The 23,837-nt window shown below is 54.6% G+C and overlaps 1 protein-coding gene across 1 annotated transcript; it reads left to right on the forward strand.

The window, feature by feature from the left end:
- Positions 1–122: 122 nt before the first annotated feature.
- On the forward strand, positions 123–15,426 carry LOC311205115 (maestro heat-like repeat-containing protein family member 2B; the record flags this gene model as incomplete). The annotated part of the gene is made up of 32 exons (XM_084279407.1): positions 123–206; positions 1,516–1,638; positions 1,898–2,063; positions 2,419–2,517; positions 2,805–2,956; positions 3,322–3,465; positions 3,974–4,043; positions 4,155–4,268; positions 4,703–4,776; positions 5,246–5,365; positions 5,932–6,039; positions 6,208–6,361; positions 6,746–6,786; positions 7,061–7,202; positions 7,566–7,618; positions 8,030–8,137; positions 8,350–8,469; positions 8,660–8,782; positions 9,531–9,692; positions 9,907–10,029; positions 10,331–10,398; positions 10,755–10,890; positions 10,997–11,086; positions 11,546–11,650; positions 11,871–11,994; positions 12,406–12,506; positions 13,345–13,493; positions 13,727–13,889; positions 14,198–14,388; positions 14,731–14,868; positions 15,071–15,182; positions 15,352–15,426. 32 exons carry the CDS (start codon positions 123–125, stop codon positions 15,424–15,426), a joined length of 3,732 nt encoding a protein of 1,243 aa, XP_084135533.1.
- Between the last annotated feature and the right edge of the window lie 8,411 nt (positions 15,427–23,837).

A 23,837-nucleotide genomic window follows, 5' to 3' on the forward strand; every position in this document is an offset into this window, starting at 1 on the left:
AGTAGGGGAATGACCTATAAATAGTAATAGAAAAAAAAAAACCCTGACTGTATCCAAGGGACAAGTTTGTTGCATTTTTGGGGGGCCTAAATGGATATCGAGTCTCTCAAGAGAAAGCTGAAATGTGCACCAATGAGTATCCTAACTGGGGTATGACATTTCTGGAGGGCAACAAGAATGGGATACCCAGCAAAAAGAAGCCATGTGTAAGACCGTAGCTGCCGTAATACCTAACGCTGAAGAAGCCTGGAAATTCACTTTAGGCCAGAAGACGACAGGAATGGTCTCCCATACCATGTCTGACGTTCTGGAACAAAAGGGAAATCATTGGCTTTCCCCATCCAGATTGCTGAAACACCGAGGTATTCTTGTGGAGACTGATGATGTTGTGATTGGAGGAACTACCACTGTGAATTAAGCTCCCTTCCTCAGTGAAACTACAACCGAACCACTGACACATGGTAGCTTGGAGACAACGGAAGCTGTGGATTCTAGCAGAATTTGAAAGAAGAGCTGGGCCAGTCCCTGTGAGACCACGTTGCCCCAGGTCCCTTCCAATGCAGGCTATTCCATGATTCTATGAGAGTTGAAGAGATGGAGAATGGGGAAAGCCTGTATTTCCGGGCCTGTGGGGACCCCCATGGTGCCTGGTGTCTCTAGCAGCAGCCCGTTGTTAGGCGCTGAGTGATGTCATGAAGAGCCGGAGTTTCTACCTGGTTGCTGGGGCAGCCCCAGTTTCTCCTAGCACTCGCAGGAGTAGGACCCAGAGAGAGCGGTGTGCCCATCTGGGAGCTCCTGCTGCGATGAGGAGAGCATTGAGAGGTGAGGGGCTGGTGGGAGGTGGGGGGCTGATGCCTGCTGGAGGCAGTGTCCGTCCCAGCCAGGAGCTGGAGACCATTTTCCTGTCCCCTCTCCTCCTGGGCCAGAGTCCAGGTTGGGCTCTGGCTCCATCTTGTCCCTGCCCTGCGTGGGGCAGCTGGGGGGCTGTTCAGAGACGACCTCACCCAGCCAGACCTGCCTGGCTCAGGGACCCCACCCAGCCTGAATTCACTCTGGCACGTTGCTGCTGTTGTGGCACCAAGAATCCCAGAATGGTCCCGGTCCCCCAGTGTCCCTCCCCTCATCCCACTGACGCTGGGAAGATCCTCACCGCTCCCTGGTTCAAAGCCCTGCAGCCAGCAAGACTCTTTCCTTCTTTTCTTCCAGTTCTTTGCCCATGCCTGGGCTTTAGGCCCAGATCTGGACATCATGAGGATAGAGGCAGAGCGAAGGAATCTGTCCCTGCTGGCGCCACTACTGTAGCGGCCAGCGGGACTTCTCTGCTGAAACGACTGCAAGACCATGAGGTGAGTGAGGTAGGAGGGCTTGAGGGTTCCCCTCGATGCCCCTGGCTTCCCCGGGTAGCGTGGCAGAGGCGGATCTTGCTGGGGGCACCTCTGCAGCAGGTGTCTCTCTCGTGGCTCCCTGAGAACGAGGGCAAAGCGAGTCCCATCACTCTTTGTGATCTGTGCCCAGGGTGACCGAGTGGAGACCTATCGAGAGCTGGAGAGCGTCTTGCAGGGGGATGACAGTTGCCTGCAGAGCGGTGTCGTGAACCGCCTGATTGCAGAGGCCTCCAGTGACCTGCAGGCAGCCCAGGTGAGCTTGTTCCCTTTCAAGGCCATCCAAGCAGCGTGCAGGAAGGCAGAGCAGGCAGCAATGCAGGGCTGTGCCAGGGAAAAGCCTCCCTACCCTCAGCGGGGGAGCTGCTCGCCTTCCCCAGGGGAAGATGAGGCAGCAGACACCCAGCCCAAGCAAAGGTGCCCCAAGGGGGCTCACAGGGGAACCGGAGGTGTTTGGTTTGTCCGGGTGCCTCCACGTTTCTTCCGGGTGCGTTTAACCTGTGGCGCTTTTTCAGGGTGTGCCGGATGAGACAAAGTCGGCTGCCAGTGACGTGCTGATGGCTCTGGCCCGCTCCCACTTCCACTTCGTCATGTCCGAGCTCCAGCACCACCTGAAGGTCATGGCGAAGGCCCCTGAGGAGCCGGTGCTCCTCACCTTGGGCAAAATGGCCTGCAGCTACGGTACAGCACCCTCAGTCTGCTGGGTTGGGTAGGGGCCAGTGTTAACTGGGGGGCTATGAATTTGCCGTGCCCCCTTGCTCCATGCCAGGGCAGCCAGCAGCATTGCCTTACCAGCCCAGTCCTGGGTCCTGGAGGGTGGGAAGCCCTTGGAGACAAATCCACGGGGTTTCTGTTCCCCACCATCCTCCTCTTTTACCCAAGGGTCTTTTCAGTGTCCCCCTTGGGGAAGGCAGCCCTCCCCAATGCCTCTAGCATGTCCCGCGTGGCCCAGCACCCCAGCCTTGCCGGGGATTAACGCCAGTCTCCCGTGTGTCTCCCTGACCCTCTGTGTCCCTCTGCCCTGCCTTCTCTGCAGCCCTGCAGTGCATCCCCTTTGTGGGAATGACACTGCTCTCCCTGCACGCCATGCTGAGCCAGGTGAGGAGCGGCCGGACCCTGCGCGTCATCTGCAGTGGTGAGTGTGGGTTCCCGGGCTGGGATCCCAGGGGTAGCAGCTGGGGTGGCCTTTGATGCCTCCATGCAATCTCAGAGGGAACACGGTGGGTGTCACCCTGCATTCGGGTCAGGCCTTGGCAATCCCAGACTGATGTGAGGGTGCCAGAGGAGCGGAGGAAACCTGGAATGTTTCTGTGGGCAGGCAGGATGCGGGGACGCTGCGCAGAGGAATTCCTGGGTGCGGGTGCAAGGTCCCATCCCTGCTGCAGCCTCTCACGTGCTGCCTTTTCCTTTCTCCTGGTGCAGTTCTGGAGCAGTGGTCCAAAGCAGTCATCGAGTACTTCTGCAGCCGGAAGCAGCGCCCCTTCCCTCGACCCGCGGAAGGGCAGCTCTCCGAGCACATGTACCCGGTCTTCTGCTACGTGGTGGCAAATTGGCTGGGCTGCAGGGAGGAAGAGGTGAGGAGTGCTGCTTTCCATGGCTGGGGCTTTGCAGGGATGTCCACGTCAGTGTGCACGGTGGGGTGCGAGCAGAGAGGGGAGGGAACGGTCTGGGTGAGAAAACACCCCAAGCCGGGAGCCGACCGGCACTGTGCTTGGGCCTGGGAGCTCCCTGGCAGGGAGCAGGCTGGGGCATTTCTGCAGGGGAGGCTGGAGTAGCAGCACAGGGAAGTAAGTGCTCTCCTCTGGAGTGAGCTCTTGTCCTGCTGGGGAGTAGAGCTTGGGAAGTCTGCCAGTGGGAAGGGCAGACTGGTGTCCAGGGGATGCTGAGCACTAGGCAGACCTTCAGGCCTCCAAGCAGAACCTCTCCTTTCCCTCTCCAGGACAAGCAGGCTGTCTTCAGGGCAGTGGCTGCCATGATGGATGTCCTTGTGCATGAGGGGCAGCACCGAGAGCATGCCTGGGAGCAAGTCCTGGCGCTCCTGCACCAGCGTTGGGACATCCGAGACACCTCCCAGGTCACCAAGGCAAGGAGCTGTGTGGGGCCTGGTGCGGCTGCTGGGCTGGCTCTGAGCAAGTGTCAGAAGGCACTGGGGAGCTGTGGGGTGCCAGGAGGAGCTGGGAAGCTCTTAGAGAAGGAACCCAGAGAGTGGGAAAGGCCTGAGGCTTCCGACAGAGTCAAGAATCAATGGCAAACAAGAAGCCCTGTGCAAGTGGCTTGGGCTATTTCCCTGGGAGCTGGTGTTAGAGGCTCCCATTATCCCTAGTTGTTTTCAGTTGCTTTAGCCTCTTCTTCCTCCCCCATGCTCTCACAGACCTTCCTGCAGGCCAGGGGCACGGCCAAGATTTGGGAGCCAGGCACCTTGGGGCTGCAGGAGGCCTGATCCTGGCTGTTTGGGGTGGGCCCAAGGGGCATCCCAGTTCCCACAGGGATTTCCCTCTCAGCCAAGTTACGGGAGGAGACTGGGAGAGGAAGGCAGAGAGCATCCCTCAAAAGCACTGGGAATTTCTTTAAAACAAACCTTGTTCCCACAGCTCCTGGATGTGACCGAAGAGCCTGGCCCAAGCCATAAGGCAGAGCTGTCCCACTGCATCGTGCGGCAGGGTAAGGAGAGGAGACTGGGCGATGCCCTGCCATGCCATGGCAGCGCTCCCCCTGTCCTGGGCAGCCCGAGGCACGTGCCTGCTAGTGCAGAAGGTGATTTCTTCCCTGCAGCGATAATCTGCCCGGAGGAGCCAGTGGTGCATCTGCACTCCTGGGAGAGCGGTGGGAGCGAGGCCAGCTGCGTGGGAGCTCTGGGCCTGCTGGCAGCGCTGGCCCACTCTGACGGTCAGTGCCATGGGCCAGGGACACAAGGCCCGGCTTGGGGCTGCTGGGCCGAGAGCAGGAACGGGCTGAAAGTGCTGCAGCTGCACCCAAAAGGAGCTGCCAAGAGCGGGTCCCCCAGCTGAACTGATGCCCCATGACAGGGCTCAGTCTCCCCCTTGGCAGTTAGAAATGGCAGCACACCAGGGGTGATGCTCCAAACCCAGTAGTGTGGGCGAGCTGGTGGGTGAATAGGCACGGGAGTTGCTTGCACCTGTGCTATTTCTCTTAAGCTCTGGGCTGCCACACAGAGTGCTTACAAAGCAGCTGTGCCTCTAGACTAAAGCCAGAGCCAGGCCCTGCTTTGCTGTCCCCCTGGTGCATGAAAAGCTTGGGAGCTTCAAGGGATCCTTTCTGCCTCTGGGGCTGTGCCTCACGGCACACCTTATCTCTTCCAGCACCTGCAGTGAGAGAGAAGCTGCCCCAGGTGGTGGAGGCCCTGCAGTCATCGTGCCATGACCCCAGTGTCCAGGTGAGCTGGTTTGCGGGGGGGCACGGTGCTGCCAGGGGAGGCAGAGAAACCCTTTCCCTTTCCCAAGCCTGGCAGGGTCACAGCAGGAAGCAGTGGTTGGGAGTCTGTCCTAGGTGACGGCTCCCTTTCCCCGCTTCCTGATGCTGCTCAGAGAGCTGATGGCAAGAGGTGGCCCTGCTGCTGGAGAGGGCAAGACTGGGGTGCCTGGGCAAGTGCTGGTGCATTGTCCAGGCAGTGTGTGATGGCTCCTCCCTGGGGAGAGCTGTCAGAGCAGAGTGGGGAGGTGGTGGTGCTCTGCAGGGCAGATGCCCATCCAGCCTGGTGCTAAAGCCCATCCCTGAAGCCTGGAGCAAAAGCGGCTGCTGTGCCCTCCTCATCTCTGCGCAAGCCACAAAGGCTGCCCCCAAGCAAAGGCATCTTCCTTTTGGGTTTTGAACAGGAGGGTCGTAACCACACTCTCCCCTGGCAGGTGCGGCGCGCCGTGCTGGAATTCATCAGGGAGCTGCTCAGCTCCGGCTCCCAGACCAGCTGTGCGTGGGATGTGGTGGGACTCATCTTCAACGAGTTCAGCCGGACTTCGGGCAGGCTGGTAAGGACAGAGTGGGAAAACCAAGGGCTTTGACCGGTGCCTTGACTGTGCTGAGAGCTCCTGCAGGTGTCCTTAGCCACAGAGAGCTCCACCCCGCAGGGCCATCAGTGCTGGCACTGCCGTCAGAGCGGCCTCCTAATGGTCATTCCTCAGGGGCGCCAGCGCTGATGTTGGCAGCGATGTCAGTGGATGACATGGGTTTGCACCCCTAGTGCCACAAAGGACCGCAGGGCTGCGTGTGCACCCCTTGGCCTGACCTGTGTCCACGCGTGCCTTCAGCACGGCCGCTTTGTGAAGGGAGGGGCTTGTAGGGACACCCCCATCCATAAATGCTGACGACCAGGAAATGACAGCTGGCAATGGCCAGGCCTCCTGCTGACGTGCTGGAGGTGCAGGCAAGCAGCGTGTGTCTCTGCTCCCAGGCTTCCCAGCCGTTCACTGGGTCTGGGAACTGGCCATTGAGCTGGGTCTGGCTGTCCTTGTCCTCCTTCAGGAGGTCAGTGCTCCCGCGGGGTTGGTGCAGGAGCACCGGTGGGGCCATGCCTCAGCCCCATGCTGTCTTACAGGCGGCAGGAGGCCTTTTTGCCTGGGAAACTCCGGAGGAAGGAGCTCTGCGAGCCCTTTGCATGGACATCGTGGGCTCACTGGATGTCTCCCTAAGAGGGATGACCAAAGTAAGTCACCCTGTGCCCTGCTGCTGCCTTGTGCCTCCAAGTGCTTCCATGTGCCCTGAACCTTTTGCTTCAGAAGCACACAGGGCTCAGGGAAGCCCAGACCATCCTTTATGTCTTTGAGCTGAATGGGAATGCTGATGTGGCCAATTGCCTGGTGGTTCTCTGCAGCTCCTGTGGCCGCGGCTGCTGCAGTATGTGGTGCCAGCCCAATACAGCGGCATGCTGATCCCGCTCTCCAAGTGCCTCGCAGCCCTGGCTGAGAGACGGGACAGAGCAGGGTGTGAAGAAGAGGAGCCTGATGCTGTGGACTCCCAGGAGCAAGGTAGGAGCTGCTGGGCTTGTCTGGGGGCCTGGCCACTCAGTGCCTACATACGCTTTGCTGGCCCTGCGCAGGAGCCCGGGAGAAGCAAAGGGCAGAGCCAGGCTCTGCTGCTGGGCACGAGGAGCTCTTTTCTGCATGACCCCTGGCCCGGCGCAGAGTCCTGGCTCTCACGCTTGCAGTGATGTCCCGGTGAGCCCGGGCTGGTTCTGGCCATGCGTGAACTGCCTTGGTGTCACGCTGAGCAGCCCTTAGGAGCCCCCTGGGCCTGCGCTGTGGCATCGCTGCTGCTCTTGGCCCTCAGCCGTGTGCAGGCTCATTAGAGCTACATGGGGCAGGGCATGGTAGGGGCTTGTCAGCTCACCCAGCCTTTCTTCTTCCCTGCAGCCCAGCTGCCAGCTCCCCAGGCCCTGCTGGCTCGACTGCTGGTGAGTAGTGGGGCCACGAGGAAAGAGATTTTCTGGCCAGGGGTGGTGGGAGAGCTTTGGGCAGAGATGCTCTTGAGGCTGGTGCTGGGATCCCCCCAAGGAGGAGGAGAAGGAGGAGGCAGTGTGCCTGAGCCTGCTCAGGCCTGCTGGGGATCTGACTCCCTTTGGGGCTGGCTGTGCCCCAGGCCATGGAGCGGTGCTGAGCCTACTACCCTCCCAAGCGAAACTCTGGCTCTGGCAGCAGAGGTGACCCTTTTGTCCTGCTCTTGCCTAGGTGGTGGCAGCAGCTCCTCACAAGAGCAGCGACCAGGCAGTTGCTGCCTTGCAGCTGCTGCAGGCCCTCCGGGGCAGGATCCACGGAGCCTTGGGGGCAGTGTGGGTGACCGAGATCCCCCTCCTCCTGCAGTACCTGGAAGGTAAAGGGTGGGTGGGGAGGGAGAGGCAGGGAGAGGGTAGGGGAGTGGGGGAGAAAATGTGTGTTGCCGGTGCATGCTGGGACTCAGTGTTCGGAGCTGTTCTGGGAGCTGCAAGTGAAGCCACGGGGGTCAGTCGCAGTCAGCGGGTCCTTCCCCAGCTGAATCAGTGGCTCTGACTAATGCCCCCTGGGATCCCTTCTGTGTCTTTGGCCTTGCAAGGGCTTTGGAGTAGATGTTTGTGGGCCTTTTGTACTGTGATGGGCTGGGACTCTTCAGAGGTGTGACTGCAGAGGAGGCCACTGGGCTCTTCTCTGGTGTGAGCTTCAGTAGCAACAAGGGCTTCTGCTTCCCCTTGCTTTCTAGGAGAAAAGGACATGTCCCTTGACTCTGCAGAGTGGGAGCACCGCCTGCTGAAGGTACAGCATCCCTGGGGGAGAAGAGGGAGCAGACAAAGTTGTGGGAGGAAGCTCTTGGCTGCCTGTGTAGGCAGCAGGGGCTGGGGCACCTCCTGAGCACCCTGCACCCCCCCCACAGAGTGACTGGGTGCCTGCCTGCTCAGAGGAGCTGCTGTCTGCACAGGTGACACAGCTGATGGCTAATGCCCTCTAAAGCTGTGGCACACGCCTTAACACTGCATCCTCTAGGCCTGGCATGCTGGGGGAGGTGTGGGGGATCTCGCCTGAGGTGTTAGAGGAGAAGAGGGAGGCTGGTGAAAAGAGGGTTGTCTGGGGCCGGCTCTTCCCCACCGCTGTCCTGGGACACTCGGGTGTCGCAAGGGTCTTGGCCAAGGGCTGGGGAACACTCGCTTCCTCTCATGTTCGCCCCAGTTTCTGCGAGCATCGCTGGAGCCCATTGAGGACGAGGTCTGGACCATGGACCTGAGCCAGGAGCTGAGCCGGCAGCTGGACAGCTCTGCCCGTGGCTCCTGGGAGAAGGTGGGTCTTCTGCCCCACGCCAGGGCTGGGGCTGGTGCCGGTGGTGTGCCACACTGGTGGTTTTCACTGCTTCCCCTTCCTTCGCCCCCAAAAGGCCCTTCCCCTGGGCTGCTCCAGCAGCTGGCTACAGCCTGCTGCCATGGCTGGCCTTGCCTGCTCCCTCCTTGCTTGGGGCCGCCCTCTCCTGACAAGGTGGGGCTCTTCTCTTTCAGCTTTTCCTGTACAAGGCTTTTGGGGTGGTGCTGGCAGCTTGTCAGGACCTCAGACACATCGAAGGGCAGGTGCTGAGGTTCCTTCAGCAGGCGACCTCTGTGGAGCCATCTGAGGCCCAGGTGAGGTGACATTCATTTCCTGAGCATCCCCTGCCTATTCCTGAGAGAGAGGAAAGGCGGCTCCAGACCTCCTTGATCTCCCCATTTCTCTGCTGTTTCCCCCTTGTTGCAGTGGCCTGCCTGAACATTGGCACTGGCCATGGCTGAGTGCTGGGGCTGGAGCCAACTCCCCGTTTCTCTGTGGTTGCAGGGAATGATTTCTGTTGTGTCCCATGCTTCCGAGAGCCACTTCCGCCTGGTCTTGGACACGGTGACAACGTTCTCTGCCGCTTTCACAAACAACTGGCTTTATCCACCTGCCATGGAGCCGAGGGTAAAGGACTTTGCTGTTGGGCTTTCCTCTTTTCGCCTTATTTGCACTTCTACACCGGCAGCAGACAAAGTACGGCAGCCGTGTTTGAATAAGCACCCTTGTGTTACAAGCTCCCTAAGAGCTGTGTTTCAGAGGGGACATCCTGGCACTGTGGCCCCTGAGGTGTCTTTGGGAAGGACGGGGCTTGACACTTGGTGGACCAGAGCCCTGCCCAGATGGGGCAGCTGCAGCAGTTACTCGCATGCAGCCCTGCTGCCCGTGACTTCAGCTGGAGCTGGTGACAAGGGGGCAGGCGCAGTGTGTCACACTGCTCGTTCCCCAAAGCTGAGGTCTGGGAGCAGAAGCCTGGCGAGGTCTCACTGGCTCTGCTCCCGCCCTGGGAGGGAAAGGCGTGGGGAAGCCTTTCATGGCATGGCAGGTGCAGGATGCGTGGCTCTGAGCAGGACCATGACAGGCTGTGTCAGAAACCTTTCCACAGAAAGGTTCCAGACAGCTCCCCGACCCCCGCAAATCACTGGCAAAACCACCGTCAGGGCGCGTGAGGCTGGCTGCGCCTTCCAGCCCATCCTCATGCGAGAACCCGAGCTGTGGGATGGGAGCAGCTAGCGTCCCTGGAGCTGGCAGCCTGGGGGCCTGCTGGGAGGTGCCCAGCTGAAGGAGGAGCTGGTGAGGGTGCAGAGCAGTAGCCTACTGCAGAATCCCACGGGAGTTCTGGGACTGACGTCTTGTGTCATCTCTCTTGGCACAGCAGAAGCAGCAGCAGCAGATGGAGAGAGTCCAGGCCACCTGTGCTGCGCTCATGAACATCTACAGCAGCATTGCGCTGCATGCCCCCAAGGAACTGCTGCTGCCCTGCGTGGATGCAGAAATCATGGGCAGAATCCTGTGGCTCTCCAAAGCCCAACGGCGGGTAGGAGCGCAGGGCGTGCAGAGGGAGGGGAGGGATGCCTGTGCATCCCAGCTCCAGCTGGGGGGTACCAAGACAGACAATCTATTTCTCAAGATCCCCCGAGGAACGCTTTGTCCTCGATGACCAGATCCAAGCCCCCACCCTGCCCATACTCTTCTTTGACCCTTTAGCCCTCCAAAGATTTCAATGTGTTCTTTGCTCTCTTTGGCCTCAGGACACGCAGCTGAAGCTGGCCTTGGTGCAGAGCATCTCCCAGGTCAGCAGTGCCATCCAGGCTGTGGGTGACTGTGGCAGCTTTGAGCTCTCCTCAAAGCAGGAGGCGACACAGACCCTGCTGGTGAGTGCGGGTAGCTGGGGCAGATGCACGGGGGAGTTTGGGCTGTGCCAGGAGGCTGCTCTCCCCAGGGGCGGGATGGTCTTGGCCTTAGGCGAGCGGCTCGTGTCCCAAGCTGGTGGGGCCCCTAGGTGCTTGTGCCGGCTGTGGGGGAGGAGCAGGGTCCATCCTTGGGGATGTGTGGGAGCGATGGGGCAGTGTCTGCCCAGGCCTGTCGGCAAAGGCTGTCCCCAGGGAAGGCGGGAGGGCTGTCCCCTGTCCCTGCCCGCAGCCAACTCTGTGCTTGTCTCTTGTGGTCTTGCAGGACTGGATAGAGGAGGAGCCTTGGGACACCGTGGTGTATGGAGTGTTTGGGGCTCTGGAGGAGTTGAGGTGAGGTCTGCTCCCCGGGATTTGGGGACTCGCCGTGTGCCCCAGCTCAGCTGGCTTGGCCTTGAGCGTGCAGCCAGGAGCTGCTGGGGCTGTGCAGTGGGAGGGTATTCCTCCTTCTGGGTGTTTCCCAAAGGAAGGGAGGGAGATGCAGGGTCTCCGTGACCTGGGAGGGGGCCAGGCTTTGCCTACCTCCTGGGAGGAGGCAGGACTTGCTGGAGCTGAAGGCGGAGCTTGCTGGCATGGGCTGGGGGGTGCTGGATTTGGGGCCCTTGGTTCCGAGGAAGCCAGCTGGGCTTTGAGCTGCTCTGGAGAGGGTCAGTAAATCACCTTTCTCTCTTTCTGTTCCCTCTGGCCAGCAAGCTGAGGCCCCCTCTGAGAAGGGAGGACAGTCGGAAGCTGCTGACTGTGTGCTACCACAAGGTCTTGTCTTATCCTTCTGCGGAACAGAGGTGGAAGGGAAGGAAGACAGCGAGGGCAGCTGTGAACATGACGGTACACCCCCCACCAGTGCCTGCCCACCTCTGGGTCAGGATCCCACCTCAGCGTGCCCTGGCAGCCCCCATGATGCTGAACCTCAGCTCTCCTTTCCTGCTTTCAGCTTCTGCACAGGAGATGCGTGGAAGATCTGGGCCAGCTCATACAAACCCTTGTGAAGGGGAGCCCTGCCTGCTTTGACGACCTGGTCTATGTGAGTAGCCACGGGGCAACAAGGAAAGCATCGTGGGGGCAGAGAATCAAGGCCTTAGCAGGTGATCAGAGATGGATGCCTTTCCTACGGGAAAGGTGGGCTTTGGCTCCTCACTCTGAGGTTGCACATCTGGCTGGGGCCAGGAGCTGAGCTGGGGGACCGGAGCGCCTGGCCACTGCAGCTTTGGGACAGGCAGAGAAGCGGGCCCTGATGGAGCAAAAGCCAAGAGCCAGCCCTCAGCTGGGTGAGAGCAGCCTGCGGGAAGGCCAGAGTGGGGAGATGTCGGGAGGGCTCGACCCTGTCGTGTAGGCAGAGGCAGCTGGAGAGAACGAGGCGCGTGGCAGCGGGACTTTGTGTGGCTGGGGGCCACACCGGGAAGGGGCCAGAGCAGGAGAGAGATGGAGAGGGATCTCGGGGAGAGAAAGATGCCTGTGTCAAGAGCGATGCACCCTGCCTCAGGTCCTGAAGGGCTGGCTCACCTCAGACAACGCACGGGAGCAGGAGAGAGGCCTGGACTACTGTGCTTCTGTGCTGAGAGCCTGCCAGGAGCAGCTCAAGCTCATGGTGAGTAAGGACACCCTGAGTGCCCCACTGCCCCCTCCCCACCATTTGTGGGCCCAGAAGGGACCCCTGCCTGGCCAGACGCTGGGTTTCAGTGCTTCTGGGATTATGGGGCAGGCAGAAGGGTCTCTGCCTGGTCACTGCGCAGTGAGCAGGGTGGGAGGTAGAGGCAAGTGTGTGCTGGGGCTGCCTGCGACCCTTTTCCTGCTGCTCTCCACTGCAGGGAGGGCATTCGTGCAAGGAGTTGGGCTACCTGATGGGATTTCTGGCGGCTCTGGCCACTCACTGCCTGGACACGTGCTGGCAGAGGGCATGGGTCTGCCTTGGCTGCTTTCTTCAAATGCAAGGTGAGGAGAGTGGGCCTTTTCCAGCCTTGCCTGGCTGATGCTCCCTTCAGCCTGGCCTAGCACCACTGGGATGCCGCAGGGAGGGAAGAGGGAGGGCAAACTGGTTGGCTTTTTTTTGTGGAGCGTGCTTCCAAGGGTTGTGTTCAAACCCTTTCTTTCCTCTTCCAGCAGCAGGCTCTGCCTGTGCTGAGCAAGTGACAGGGAGGTTTCCTGCCTCCCAGAGATGATGGTGGCCTGTGCAGGGGATAGGGGATGCAGCTGCTGGGCGCAGAGGCCAGTGGCTGCTGAAAGCCTGAAGCCCCAGCGAACGGGCTTTTCCCGAGTGGGCCTTTCCAGCCCAGGATTTGTTAGCCATTTATCCGGCTGGGGAAGTCCTGCTGGAGTCCTTTTTTCTCCTGGTTTTTCTTCCAGACAAGACCATGACAGTGGCGTCTCAGGACAATGAGACCAGGTGCCTGGCTGAGGAGCTGAACAGCCTAGACATCGAGACACTGGTGGAGACCCATGCCAAGGTAACTGGAGCAGATGCCCTGTGTGTGTGTGTCTGTGTCTGTGTGTCTGTGCGTGTGCGCATGTGTGTGTGCTCTTGTCAGAATACAGACTTGGTGTACATGCAAGCAAAAGCAGGGAGACACTTCCAAATCAGTTAGTGCCCTGGTTTTCAGCCTGGGGCTTAGTTGCCAGCTGGGTGGGGTTAAGCCACATCACTTGGCTGCAGCAGAAGTAAACAGCACGGTCTCTTCTGTTCCTGAATTCTCTCCAGTCTGTCTGCAAATGGGTCCCTCCAGCACAGGCTACATCGTTTCTGACTCCCATCCTGGACACCCAGATGTTTTCCAGCTCCACACATTGGAAGGCTGCGTGGAAGTGGGTGTTCACCTTCCTGGTGGTATGCGGAAAGGAAATACTTCAGGAGGTAGAGGAGACCTTCATTTTTTTTCCCGTTTGAATTTGTGTCTCTTCCTGTTGGCATTTGCACTGCACCCTGTGCCACTGGCATGGGCTCAAGACTCAGCTGCTGATGGTCTGAGTGAGCACGGGCTGCTGGTGTCTGGGGACAAGGACATGGGAATGTCTTTGCAGAGTCTCCCAATGGTCCAGGGCTTTGCCATGAGTGAGGCACTGTGAGGCAGCAACCTTGCTGTTGCCACACTTCCCTGGGATCCTTTTCAGTCCTCCCTGCCCCGAGACCCACTTCACCCTGGGTTTCAACGTTTGATGGTTTCAGGCTTGATCTGGACTCTGTGCCAAGGGAGCAGGCATTGCTCGCGTGCTGAATGGGGTTTCTGGGTCCTGCAGGAGGGGGTAAAGGCTTCATCGAGCGCTTCTTTCTCCTCCTCTTCCATTCAGGTGCCAAAAATCCAGAGCCTCTTTTACACCTTCTTGGAGCGGGACGCCCACAGGAGCTACTCAATGGAGGCAGTACTGCTCCTTGCCCAGTATCAGAAGAAAGCCACAGTCACCAGCCTCCTCCAGAAGAGCATGTACCTCATGGACAGGTAAGTGCTCTACCCGGTTGTCCCACTGAAGGGAAAGCCAGACCCTGCAGCTTGCTGGCACCGGATGGGCCCGGTTGGGAAGCAGGTCTTTTCCCTGCCTGAACCCTCTGGAGTGTTGCGAAACCACGCGGTTGTGTTGGAAGCTGCACTGCGGAAGAGGGGAGGGGAAGGTTTGAGGGCACTGCAAGACTGCGATGATGCGGGCTCAGGGGTGAACGTCTGTTCCCTTGCAGTGGAGCAGTGGAGCTGTGGAGGAGCCTGGGAAGACACACCACTGGGATTCCGGTCCTGAGGTGCTTGGCAGACAAGCTGAACGAAGCAGGAAACAACCGCCAGCAGAGACACTCCTCTGCTCCTGAGCTGTGCAACCGTCAGACTGCTCTGGAGGCACTGACAGTACGTTCAATGGCAGACACATTCCGCAGCTTTGCACCTGCTTTACAAGTCACAGTGCAGCATGAGGAACTGGGGTGGCCTTTGTGGATGCTCGCGGAGACTCCCACGTGGAGACCGTGCTGGGCCGGCCTCAAGGAGTGTGGGGAGCCGGGACAGTCTTGAGCTCCTGAGCCACAGGGCTGTTGCAGAAGTGGCAATTGCGGCCAGTAACGTGTCCCCCGCCCGCGAGCTCCAGGCAGGTGGGGAAACGAGGCTGGTGGGAAAAGGCCTTGCCTGAACAGGTGGTTCTTCCTCATGTTTCTCTGTAGATCACCCGTGCCATCTGTGAGATGATGATTGCCATGAAGAGCACGCAGCTCAGGAAACTGTTTTCCCACCTCCTTCCCAGCCTCCTGAGGTGGGCCAGTGAAACCCTGGGTGAGGAAAGGCGGCTTTCCCCCGTGAGCATCTGGGGACAGCTGTACCTGGAGGGCCTGATACTTGAGAGGAAGCCATGTAGGTAAGGAGCCAAAGGGGCCTGTGGAGGGCTTGGCTTCAGTTCCTCAGGGGAACTGAGGGGCGTGGGTCGAGGGGCATGGCTTTTCTTCCACTTCAGTTGGTTTGGGGCTGGAAGAAAATAAATGCCAGTGGTGTTTGCTTCAGCCATGAAGGTGCTGAGGCACCATTTCAAGGGTGTTTAGCTCTGCATCCCCTCACCTGCTGTGATTTGAGAGTTCTTTGAGTTTGTGGTGGTGCTGCTGCTTTGCTTTGCTTTGCTTTGCTTTGCTTTGCTATGCTTTGCTTTGCTTTGCTTTGGTCGGCTGCATCTTTGACTTCCCTTGTGCTTTGTTTCTTTTGCCAGGGTCTTCCTTTCAGCTTTAGAGTCGCTGCTAGAAAAATGCATGCCCAGCAAGTGGATGAAGCAGCTCATGCATCAGGCAGTGTGGGCTCACCTGGAAGACCCCCTGGCTCACCCTGAGGGGATGTCTCTCCTGACCAAGTAAGAGCTGTGGGCATGAATTTGGCCACTCCTGCGGGGCTGTGCCCAGGGAAAGGGCTGCTGGGACACACCCTCCCAGCATGTCTGGGAAGCCATCCCCACTGGAAGAACAGCGCCTGCACTGGGGCGAGGGAATTTTGGAGCCTTTGCCTGCAGCCTTCCTGGCTAACTGTGTGGCCCTTGCTTGTGCTCCCTTGCGCAGCGTCCTGCTCAAAGCTGGCTTTGTCTCCCCCTGCCTGCTGAAGAAGATCTCGCCATGGCTGGATTCCTGCTCACCTAAGCTGCGGGTGACAGCTACAGCTTTCTTGGAAGAGGTGAGGCAGCGGTAGGGAAGGAAGGGTTCAGCGGGCTTTTGCTGAGATACCGCTGCTTGGGATGTCTTTTTTATGGGAAGATTCCTGCAGAAAGGGGCCCTGAAGTGGAACTGCCAGCAGAGCACCTGACTGGCACCAGGTCCCCACAGCTCTGCCTCTGTCATTGCAGGCTTCTCGAGGATCACAGTACATCAAGGGCCTGTTAGTGAGGCAGGCACCAGAGAAGACTCTCCACCATACCTGACCCCAGCCAGCACCAAGGAGTGAATTAAATAAAGTTCAGCACAAGATGCCTACAGGGTGGGGGTCTTCTGTCTTTTCCCCCCGCTGATTGCACCAGGGTGGTTGGCAAGACCACATGTGGGTGACACCAAGGCTGGGACCTTCTTGGATCTTCCTGGGCTGGGGACAATGGAGTGATGCTGGGACAGACCCCAGCACTGCTGTCTCCCCGTGGCGTCCTGCAGCATGTGCAAACACACTGCTTTCAAAATGCCAAGTCATAAACCTCCCACACTGGCTCTTGTCACCAAGTGCCTCAAAAGTTACAGAGAAGAAAACACCCCATGAGTTACATATGCAGGGCCAAGGAGTGTTTGCAGTTTTGGCTTTGGTGAGGCGATTCCAACAGCTGAACGGGGATTATGCTTTTCCTCGAGGTACCTGTGGGCAGGCGGTTCAGCCAGCAGAGCTGGCTGGGTCTCTGCAAGGTGAGTCTCGAGCTCTTCCTGGCAGGAGGCAGCGCTGGGAAGAGGGACAGGGTGGGCTGCAGGTGTTCCCTGGGCAGCTTGGCCCCTGGCAGGGGCAGTGCTGGTGCTTCCTGGCTTCTTCCTCCTCATTCCTGCTCCCCTGCTCATCTTCTCTGGCACAGCAGGGGCACGATGCTGTGCTCCATCTCCATCCACGATTGCAATCTCCCCCCTCACCACTGCAGCCCTTTTAGTATTTTAGTATGTTTGTGGCATAGCTCCCTGGGGTGCTGGAACCCATAAAGGCCATGGCACCAACAAACCGGGTAACCAGATCATATCCCCAACCGCGGTGATCCGCTCTGCTGCCTCTGTATCGGCACGATCTGCTGCTGAGCAGTCCAGGGTGAGCAGGAGCCGACTGGGAGGTGGCACTGGAGGGCCCAAGAGCTGCATCATCCTGGCAAGTGCAGTTGCCACTTGGAAGAACAGAGCGCCTCCTCCTCCTCTTCCTCCTCCTCCTCACTGAGGCTGGTGGTTTTCATGAAGCAGCTATGGAGTTCATTGTCCTGCTGCGATGTTCTGCTCTGCTCCCTCTGCATCAGCACACTTTGCTTCCAAGCAGCTTGGACCTGGCCATGCAGTGCAAGGGAGCGAGAGCAGATCAGCTGCAGACTTTGTTGCCCCACTGTGGCAATCTGCTCTGCATCCTCTCCTCACAGCAGCAGGAAGGGCTGACTCCATGCTTGGAGAGGGAGCAGCCTTGAGGCTGTGAAGACAGCTGCTAGGTGGGAGGGTAAAGAGAGTATTGTCAGGGTCCCAGAAGGAGAACTATCCCCTGTCCATCTGGTACCCTTAGCCACCCTCCGGAGTGACCTTAGTCCTCGCAGGCAGACCCTGTGGTCGCACAGAACCCGCCTTCAGGCCAAGAATCTTCCACGTCTCACGCATCCTCACGCTGTTTCAAGGCTATCCAGTACCAAAAGGCCGTACTAAAACAAAACCCGCCTCTCATTCTTGTGCATTCAACCTATGGGAAAAGGGGACAGGACACGCAGCAGCTTCCTGCAGGATCTAGTATTAATACATTGTTACTCGTCGTCTTACTTGCTCCATTTCAAGCAGGTGTTGCCAGCCATGTGCTCAGGTTTCACAAGGTCTTCCAGAGCTCCTGGAAGAGGGTGAAGGGAGAGCACTGAGCTAGCAGAAATGCTCCCCCCCCCAACACAACCACTTCCTAGGAGTGGACAAGCAGTGTGCAGGAGGAGGCAGAGAAAGGATCTTCTGCTGAACCTTTCCCTCAATGCCCAGGAATTCCCAGCGGCATCAAGAGCGACCACTCTGGGGCACCACTCAGTTTAACAACCAATGGCGTGCAGGGTCATGAGCAATGGCAAAACATAAGACAAGCCATCAGCCCAGGAGCCAGCCAGGTGTGGAGGGCAAAGGGAAGGATGAGAGATCATCGAGGGTGCAGGGAGAATAATGTGCTCTCAAGCAGATGAAAGCCAGCAAGCTACAGAGAGACCACTGCCACGGCCTCCACAGGACACTGTGGAGCCTGCCTCACCAGGGTCTGCTCCAGGGGCAGCAGGGGAATGTCCGCTCCCGCACCTGGAGCACCTGGTGCCCCTCCTTCTGCACTGACTTGGGAGTCTGCAGAGTTGTTCCCCTCACATCTTCTCACTGCTCTCTCTGGCTGCAAAGTGTGCTCCTGGTTGTTGGGTTTTTTCCTTCTTAACTCTGTTATCCCAGAGGCGCTGCCACCGTCACTGACGGGCTCGGCCTTGCTCAGCGGCGGGCCCATCTTGGAGCCAACTGGCATTAGCTCAAAGGGACCTAGGGGAAGCTTCTAGCAGCTTCTTGCAGAAGCCCCCCATGTAGCCATCACCAAAGGTAGACTGCACCTGGGCCCTTCTCCAGACCTTGGGCAGAAGGGGCGGTATGGAAGACCAGCAACACAGGAAGCGAGCACTTGAGAGCCTACTTGCAGAAGCCCCTTGCTGCTGCGGGCCCACCCCCCGGCCTGTACCCACGCAGCATCATGCAGTGCCCATGGCAGCAGGGTTGAGACAGGGAAGGGTGCTGGCCCCAGCAGGCCCAACCCGTAGCCTTGCCACAGGCCACTTCTCTGCACGCTGAGGGCTGGTGCCCCATCTTCTCTTGGGCCAGAGTCCACGTGGGCTCTGGCTCCATCCTCTCCCTGCCTTCCATGGGGCAGCTGGTGGCTGTTTAGAGACGACCTCTCCCAGCCAGACCCAGGCTGAATTCACTCTGGCACGTTGCTGCTGTCGTGGCACCAAGAAGTCCAGAATGGTCCCAGTCTATCAGTGTCCCTCCCCTCATCCCACTGATGTTGGGAAGATCCTCACTGCTCCCTGGTTCAAAGCCCTGCAGCCATCAAGACTCTTTCCTTCTTTTCTTCCAGTTCTTTGCCCATGCCTGGGCTTTAGGCCCAGATCTGGACATCATGAGGATGGAGGCAGAGCGAAGGGATCTGCCCCAGCTGTCGCCACTACTTTAGCGGCCAACGAGACTTCTCTTCTAAAACGACTGCAAGACCACGAGGTGAATGTGGTAGGAGGTTTGCCATCTCCTCACCACTTTCCTCAGTGCAGCTCCCTTTCATGGGGTGCTGACCCTCGGGCCCAGACTTCTCCAGCCTGGTCCCTCACAGAGTCACAAGTCCCCCAGCAAACCTGCTCCAGCATGGGTCGATCTCTTCACATGCTGTAGTTGGTCTCTGCTCCCTGTCCTTACCCATGGGCTATGGGGACACACCGGCTCCACCATGGTCTTCTCCATGGACTGCAGGGGAATCTGTCTCCCATACCTGTAGTGTTTTATTCTTCCCCCCCTCCTTCTTCTCTGGTCTCGGTGTCTGCATGGCTTCTTACATCTTCTCACTCCCTTCTCTGGTGGCAAAATATCTTTGCCTGCAGTTTCTTTTTTCTCCTAAATGTGATTCCCAGAGGTGTTGTGACCATCGCTGATTGGCTCGGCCTTGGTCAGCAGCAACTCTGGCCTTGAATTGGCTAATGTTTACTCTCTGGGGCCTGCAGAGAGCTTCTGGCTGCTTCTTGCAGAAGCCACTTCTGCAGCCCCTCCCTTCTCCATTAGAATCCAGCTATTCAAAATTCTGACAGTGTGTAAAGTTTCTAGAAATACATGCAAGAAAGCTGAACCACATGAGACAGAGATGGAATCTGAGTACCATATGAAGATATACTTGATGTAGCCATAAAAATGAGATGATGCTGCCAGTCAGTGTGATGCAACTCAGCTCACATCCCTGTTTCCTGTACAAGAAAAATGCTGGACTGCTGTCTTACAGACAAAGACAAACTGTAAACTGTTTGGTGGGGTCCTGTCATCAGCCAAAGCATTGGCTGACAGCCAGGGAATGTGGTTTTCCACAGTGAAAATGTATTCAGTTTTAGGACAGTATAACAATTATCCCTGACAAACAACCCAACATAGCACTGTCTCAGATGTTAATCAAAGGTAATTATGTTATTCGTATTTATAAGATGAGCATATAAGTACATACACATACATGAGTACATATGCACGTGTGTGCGTGTTGGGAGTGTGTTAAAAAGGAATAGTTCTTCCCATTAATGCTTGTGATGGTGCAGTGTATTAAAATGGGTCACTGCCACTTCTAAAAAATGTTTGGTAAAAATGTTTTATGTCAAAAAGGAATTGCTGCCACTCCTGAGATGTGACATGGAGGAAGATGTGGTTATTCAGTGCACTGACAGCAGGGTAAGGCACCTCAATTAACAAGAAATTAACCAAAATTAAGCATGCAGATCCAGGTTGGGAAAGCAGACAAACGTTACTTTATATGCATTTCTGAGAGGCAAAATCTGTAATCCAAATTTCTCTTGAGTCACCTGAACCAAAACCATGGCATCTGATTGTTACTACTCCTGTCCAGATACATGTAGTTGTGCTGGGGCAAGGTAAGGGCTGCACAGACACATTGACTTGTGTGGCGTAAGCGTAACCATGGGCAGTTTATACAGACACTTTGTTAAAGACCCTGTAACATCTTCATTAATTCTAACATTATTTCTGCTTCAACTGCTATTCCTCAATTGTAGGCTTATATGGGAGCTTTCTAATCCCAGGGTAAATTAAAGCAAACTTGAAGTTGTTTACACTTATGTTAAACTCCCTGTAGTGCCAAGAAGTAATTCACACTGCATTTATCTTTGTCCATATTCTGAGGTATCCTAAACAGAGTTCACTGACAGCCTTGGCTTCACAGCTTTCCCCTAGACATGGAGACTTCTGTACTGAGACATGTCATCCTAGCAAACATTAAAGTGGTTTGTTTTTTTTTTTCTCCTATGACATCATCTGTGATGCAGGATTCATGTTCTCAGAGAGGGTATTTGTTCAGAGAGATTTCCTTTCCTTCATTTGGCCATATAACTGCTTCATTGTGAGATGGTTTTCTTTCATCTGAGCTTGGTATTATTTTAAAAGTGGTTGAGGCAGTTACTGTTTGGCCACAGCAATATCATCCTTGACTTCATTCCTGTGGGGTTTTTTGCTAGCTTCCAGTAAACAATGAGAGACAGATCCCAATGAATTTTTGTCAATGTAGAATTGAAAATGAATTTAATCTTTAAATAGAAAATCAACTAAATATTGAGACTGCGGGAGGAAGTAGCAACTAAGTCATCACATTTGTGGACTGAACTTTAATATCACAATTTTAATCTATGAAAATAAAAAAAACAGCTAAATTTCAGCCTGCGCAGATAGACTGCTTACTGAGACTAGTAAGAAATCCTATCTACTTCGCAGCTTGAACTTTTTCAGCAGCTTATTTTCCCTGGCCCTGCAGCTGTCTCAGTCTTATGCCAAGCCACAGCAAAATAAATTTGGGTTTTAAATAAGTAGAGAGGAGAAAAATTACACACTACAATTTTTAATAAACTTAATTAATTATTAAATGGTGCTAATGACAGCAAGCAAAAAATTGATTTGCTGTTTTACTGAGCTGAAATAATTTACTAGTAAAATGAAAGTGATTAACCAGTAAGACTAACAGTGATAATGTGATAATCTAACATTTCTAATTCACTACATTAATGAAGAGGTGTCTATTTGGTGAATGATAAGCATAGGAATGCAAGATAGTTTTTGTTAGTAGATCTTTCACTGCATTTATCACTACTATGTTGTTGTTGCTTTCAACTACAATAAATAATGCATGATTTGGGGAGAAAAGCTGTACAAACCTTGGATGATAGAATTTTTTTTCTTACAGTACCCTTTGGGTAGCAATAAATGACCATGTAGAACTGACCTCTTTCTTCTTGGTGTCTTTCAGCTACTTTGTCAATATTTGCAACCACCATAGTTTTTCTCAAAGCATACTAGCACTTAACCTACATAACCTGTACTCCACTTTTATCTAAAGAAAAATCCCTGCTGCCTTTGAGAATTTCTGCACTTAATGTTTTTTCTTCTCTTCACTTACTAGTGTGGTCTCATAGTCAGGTATACCCTGTGCTTGTGACATGAAAACAGCATTTTCTGTGTTATTCTTTTAATAGTTTAAACTGACCATTGAACATCCATTCTGAAACTACATGCAGTATTTCACTGGTATCATATACTGAGCATCATATTCCACTTTGAAGCTTCTATTGGGTATTCCCCATCTGTAGGTCCAGCAGATGTTTGCCCCATAATTTACAGTTTCATAGAAGAAGTTAGTTATCACCAGGCTCGTCTTGATAACTCTCCCCAACAATCCCCTAGGATGTTTGTATAGTACTATTTCATGACCAGGTATGATCAGATGCTTCCTAATTATGGCCTATATATTATGTTTCTATGTGCATCTAAGAGGTTGCAGGCAAAAGGACTGGAGACAGATAGGAGACAGATCAGGTTGATCACCAGAATAAGCCATAATCATAGTGTAGCAGAAGCCTAATTATTGGTTTGGTTTGTTGGTGTTTTTTTTTTTTTTTCCTGGGTATATATCATAGCAAAAGGCAGTGAAAATGAAAGAATTTGTAAGAGATAGCTCTTTTGGTATTTAAGATGAATAAAAACCTTTTATGTGTAGGTGTCTTTGATTGGGACGACAATGAGCTGATCAGAGATGCAGGCCATGTTTCCTGTTAGAGAGTAAGGAGATGTGTGTGGGGATGGGCTATCCATGAAAATGTCACAGAGGTATCATTTCAGAATAAAGAGATCCATGATGGTGCTAGGCTTACAAGTGACCAGCAAGTTGAATATGTTGCCCACAGAAATCAGGAAAGAGAGGGGGAGTCTAGGCACGTTAAGAGCTCTGGTTGAGATCCATTAAACTCAGCAGAACTTTTTGTCTGTGAGGACTGAGAGAGAGGGCTGTGATTTTTACTTTTGTACAAAAGAGTACTAGCCTGAAGAGAGAGAGAGCTAGAATACAAGTAAGAACCCAATTTGTATTCAGCAAAGAAAATCAGAAAATTTAAAAGAAAAAAATGTCTTCTGATACTCAACTATGAGGAAAAAACACTTTTCATTTGAGGACACTTCAACTGTTAGTTTCAAACTTCCAGTAACTTGTTTCTTTGTGAAACTAGTGAAGCTGCTAAACCTCCCTTTGTGTCAATATGGATTCTGCTGATACCTCAGTTTTGCTTATTCAGAGATCTCAAGACACTGCATATGTTGAATCCAGTTTCATTCTAAAAAGATCAAAGGCAAAATGATTTAACAGCTACATAAATTATTTATGGATCAAGTCACGATACTAAATGTGTCTTGATCAAAGCTCTGCTATGATTCAAAAGGGAATGCTGACCTCTACTCCAACTCAGCATAATTCTGAAACTGATATATCAAAATTGTTCATGTTTAAATTGTCACTGTTACTGAGACCACCACAGCAAATATACCTCAGCTGCATCAGCGATTCTTGGATCCAGGCATGGAAGAAATGCCCAGCGCTACATACCTCACGTGTTCTGGCAGGTTGTCACACACTCATGCAGTACTCAGAAGCTTGTTGTGTATGCACTGGCTTAGTATGCTTTTGTTACTTCCAGTGGAAGTTAGTAATTAGAAACACCTTTGCTGCTTTTCCCATCCCCCATACATATATTCTAATATGCAAATAACTGGCTGAATTAAGAATTGCACAGTGGTCCAGAAATGAATAGCACGTATGGCAGCAACATGCCATGTAGAAGGAGACCAGAGGGACTCTGGGGAGTAGCAGGCAGGAATATTTTGAGGCAGAAAGTGGGAGCTCACTGATTGTGAATGCTGTGCAGAGAACAGCAAGAGAGGGCTGTGATGGAGAGTCCTGGAGGTGGGAATGTCAAATGAGAAATTATAGTGTGCAGGAGTTGATGTCATAGGTATGGATATATCCTTGGCATCCAGTAAAACAGTTTGTAGCAATCTTTAACAAAAATATCTTCCAAAAACAGGGATGCCAGCTCTACAGCAAAGGACTGGCAAACCATCCAATAAATTGCTGTTATATATATATGATGAAGTATGCTAGTTTTCTTCTGGAGTTCATGGTGAAATGAAACATGAAAGAATGGACTATATCTTGACAACATTTCCACAATAAGTATGAAGAAAAGGTGTGATATCCCATGTCTTTCTATAATTGAAGATATAACTATTTTTTGATGGCATCTTGGATAGTGGCAGTGAAATAGACAGCCTAGAAAATATTAAGTCTGGAATAATGAAACAAAAGGTGCAAGTGTGATTCAGACAGATTTGGTGACAGACATGTCAGCCATTTTCACAGAATAAAGCTTTAATATTATAATCTTTCTGAAAGGGGATAACAATGGAGCAAGGGCTATTGGTCTCACATTTATGTCCTGCAGTGTCAGATGTGGCCAGTGGCTTGATGTCCCCAGCCCAAGGGTGGTGGTATAGAGAATCGTCCCAGGTTCTTATGTATGGCCAGTGCCTGTGTCTC

The sequence above is a fragment of the Gallinula chloropus genome (genome assembly GCF_964237585.1).
Source record: "Gallinula chloropus genome assembly, chromosome: 1".
In the NCBI taxonomy this organism is placed as follows: Eukaryota; Metazoa; Chordata; class Aves; order Gruiformes; family Rallidae; genus Gallinula; species Gallinula chloropus.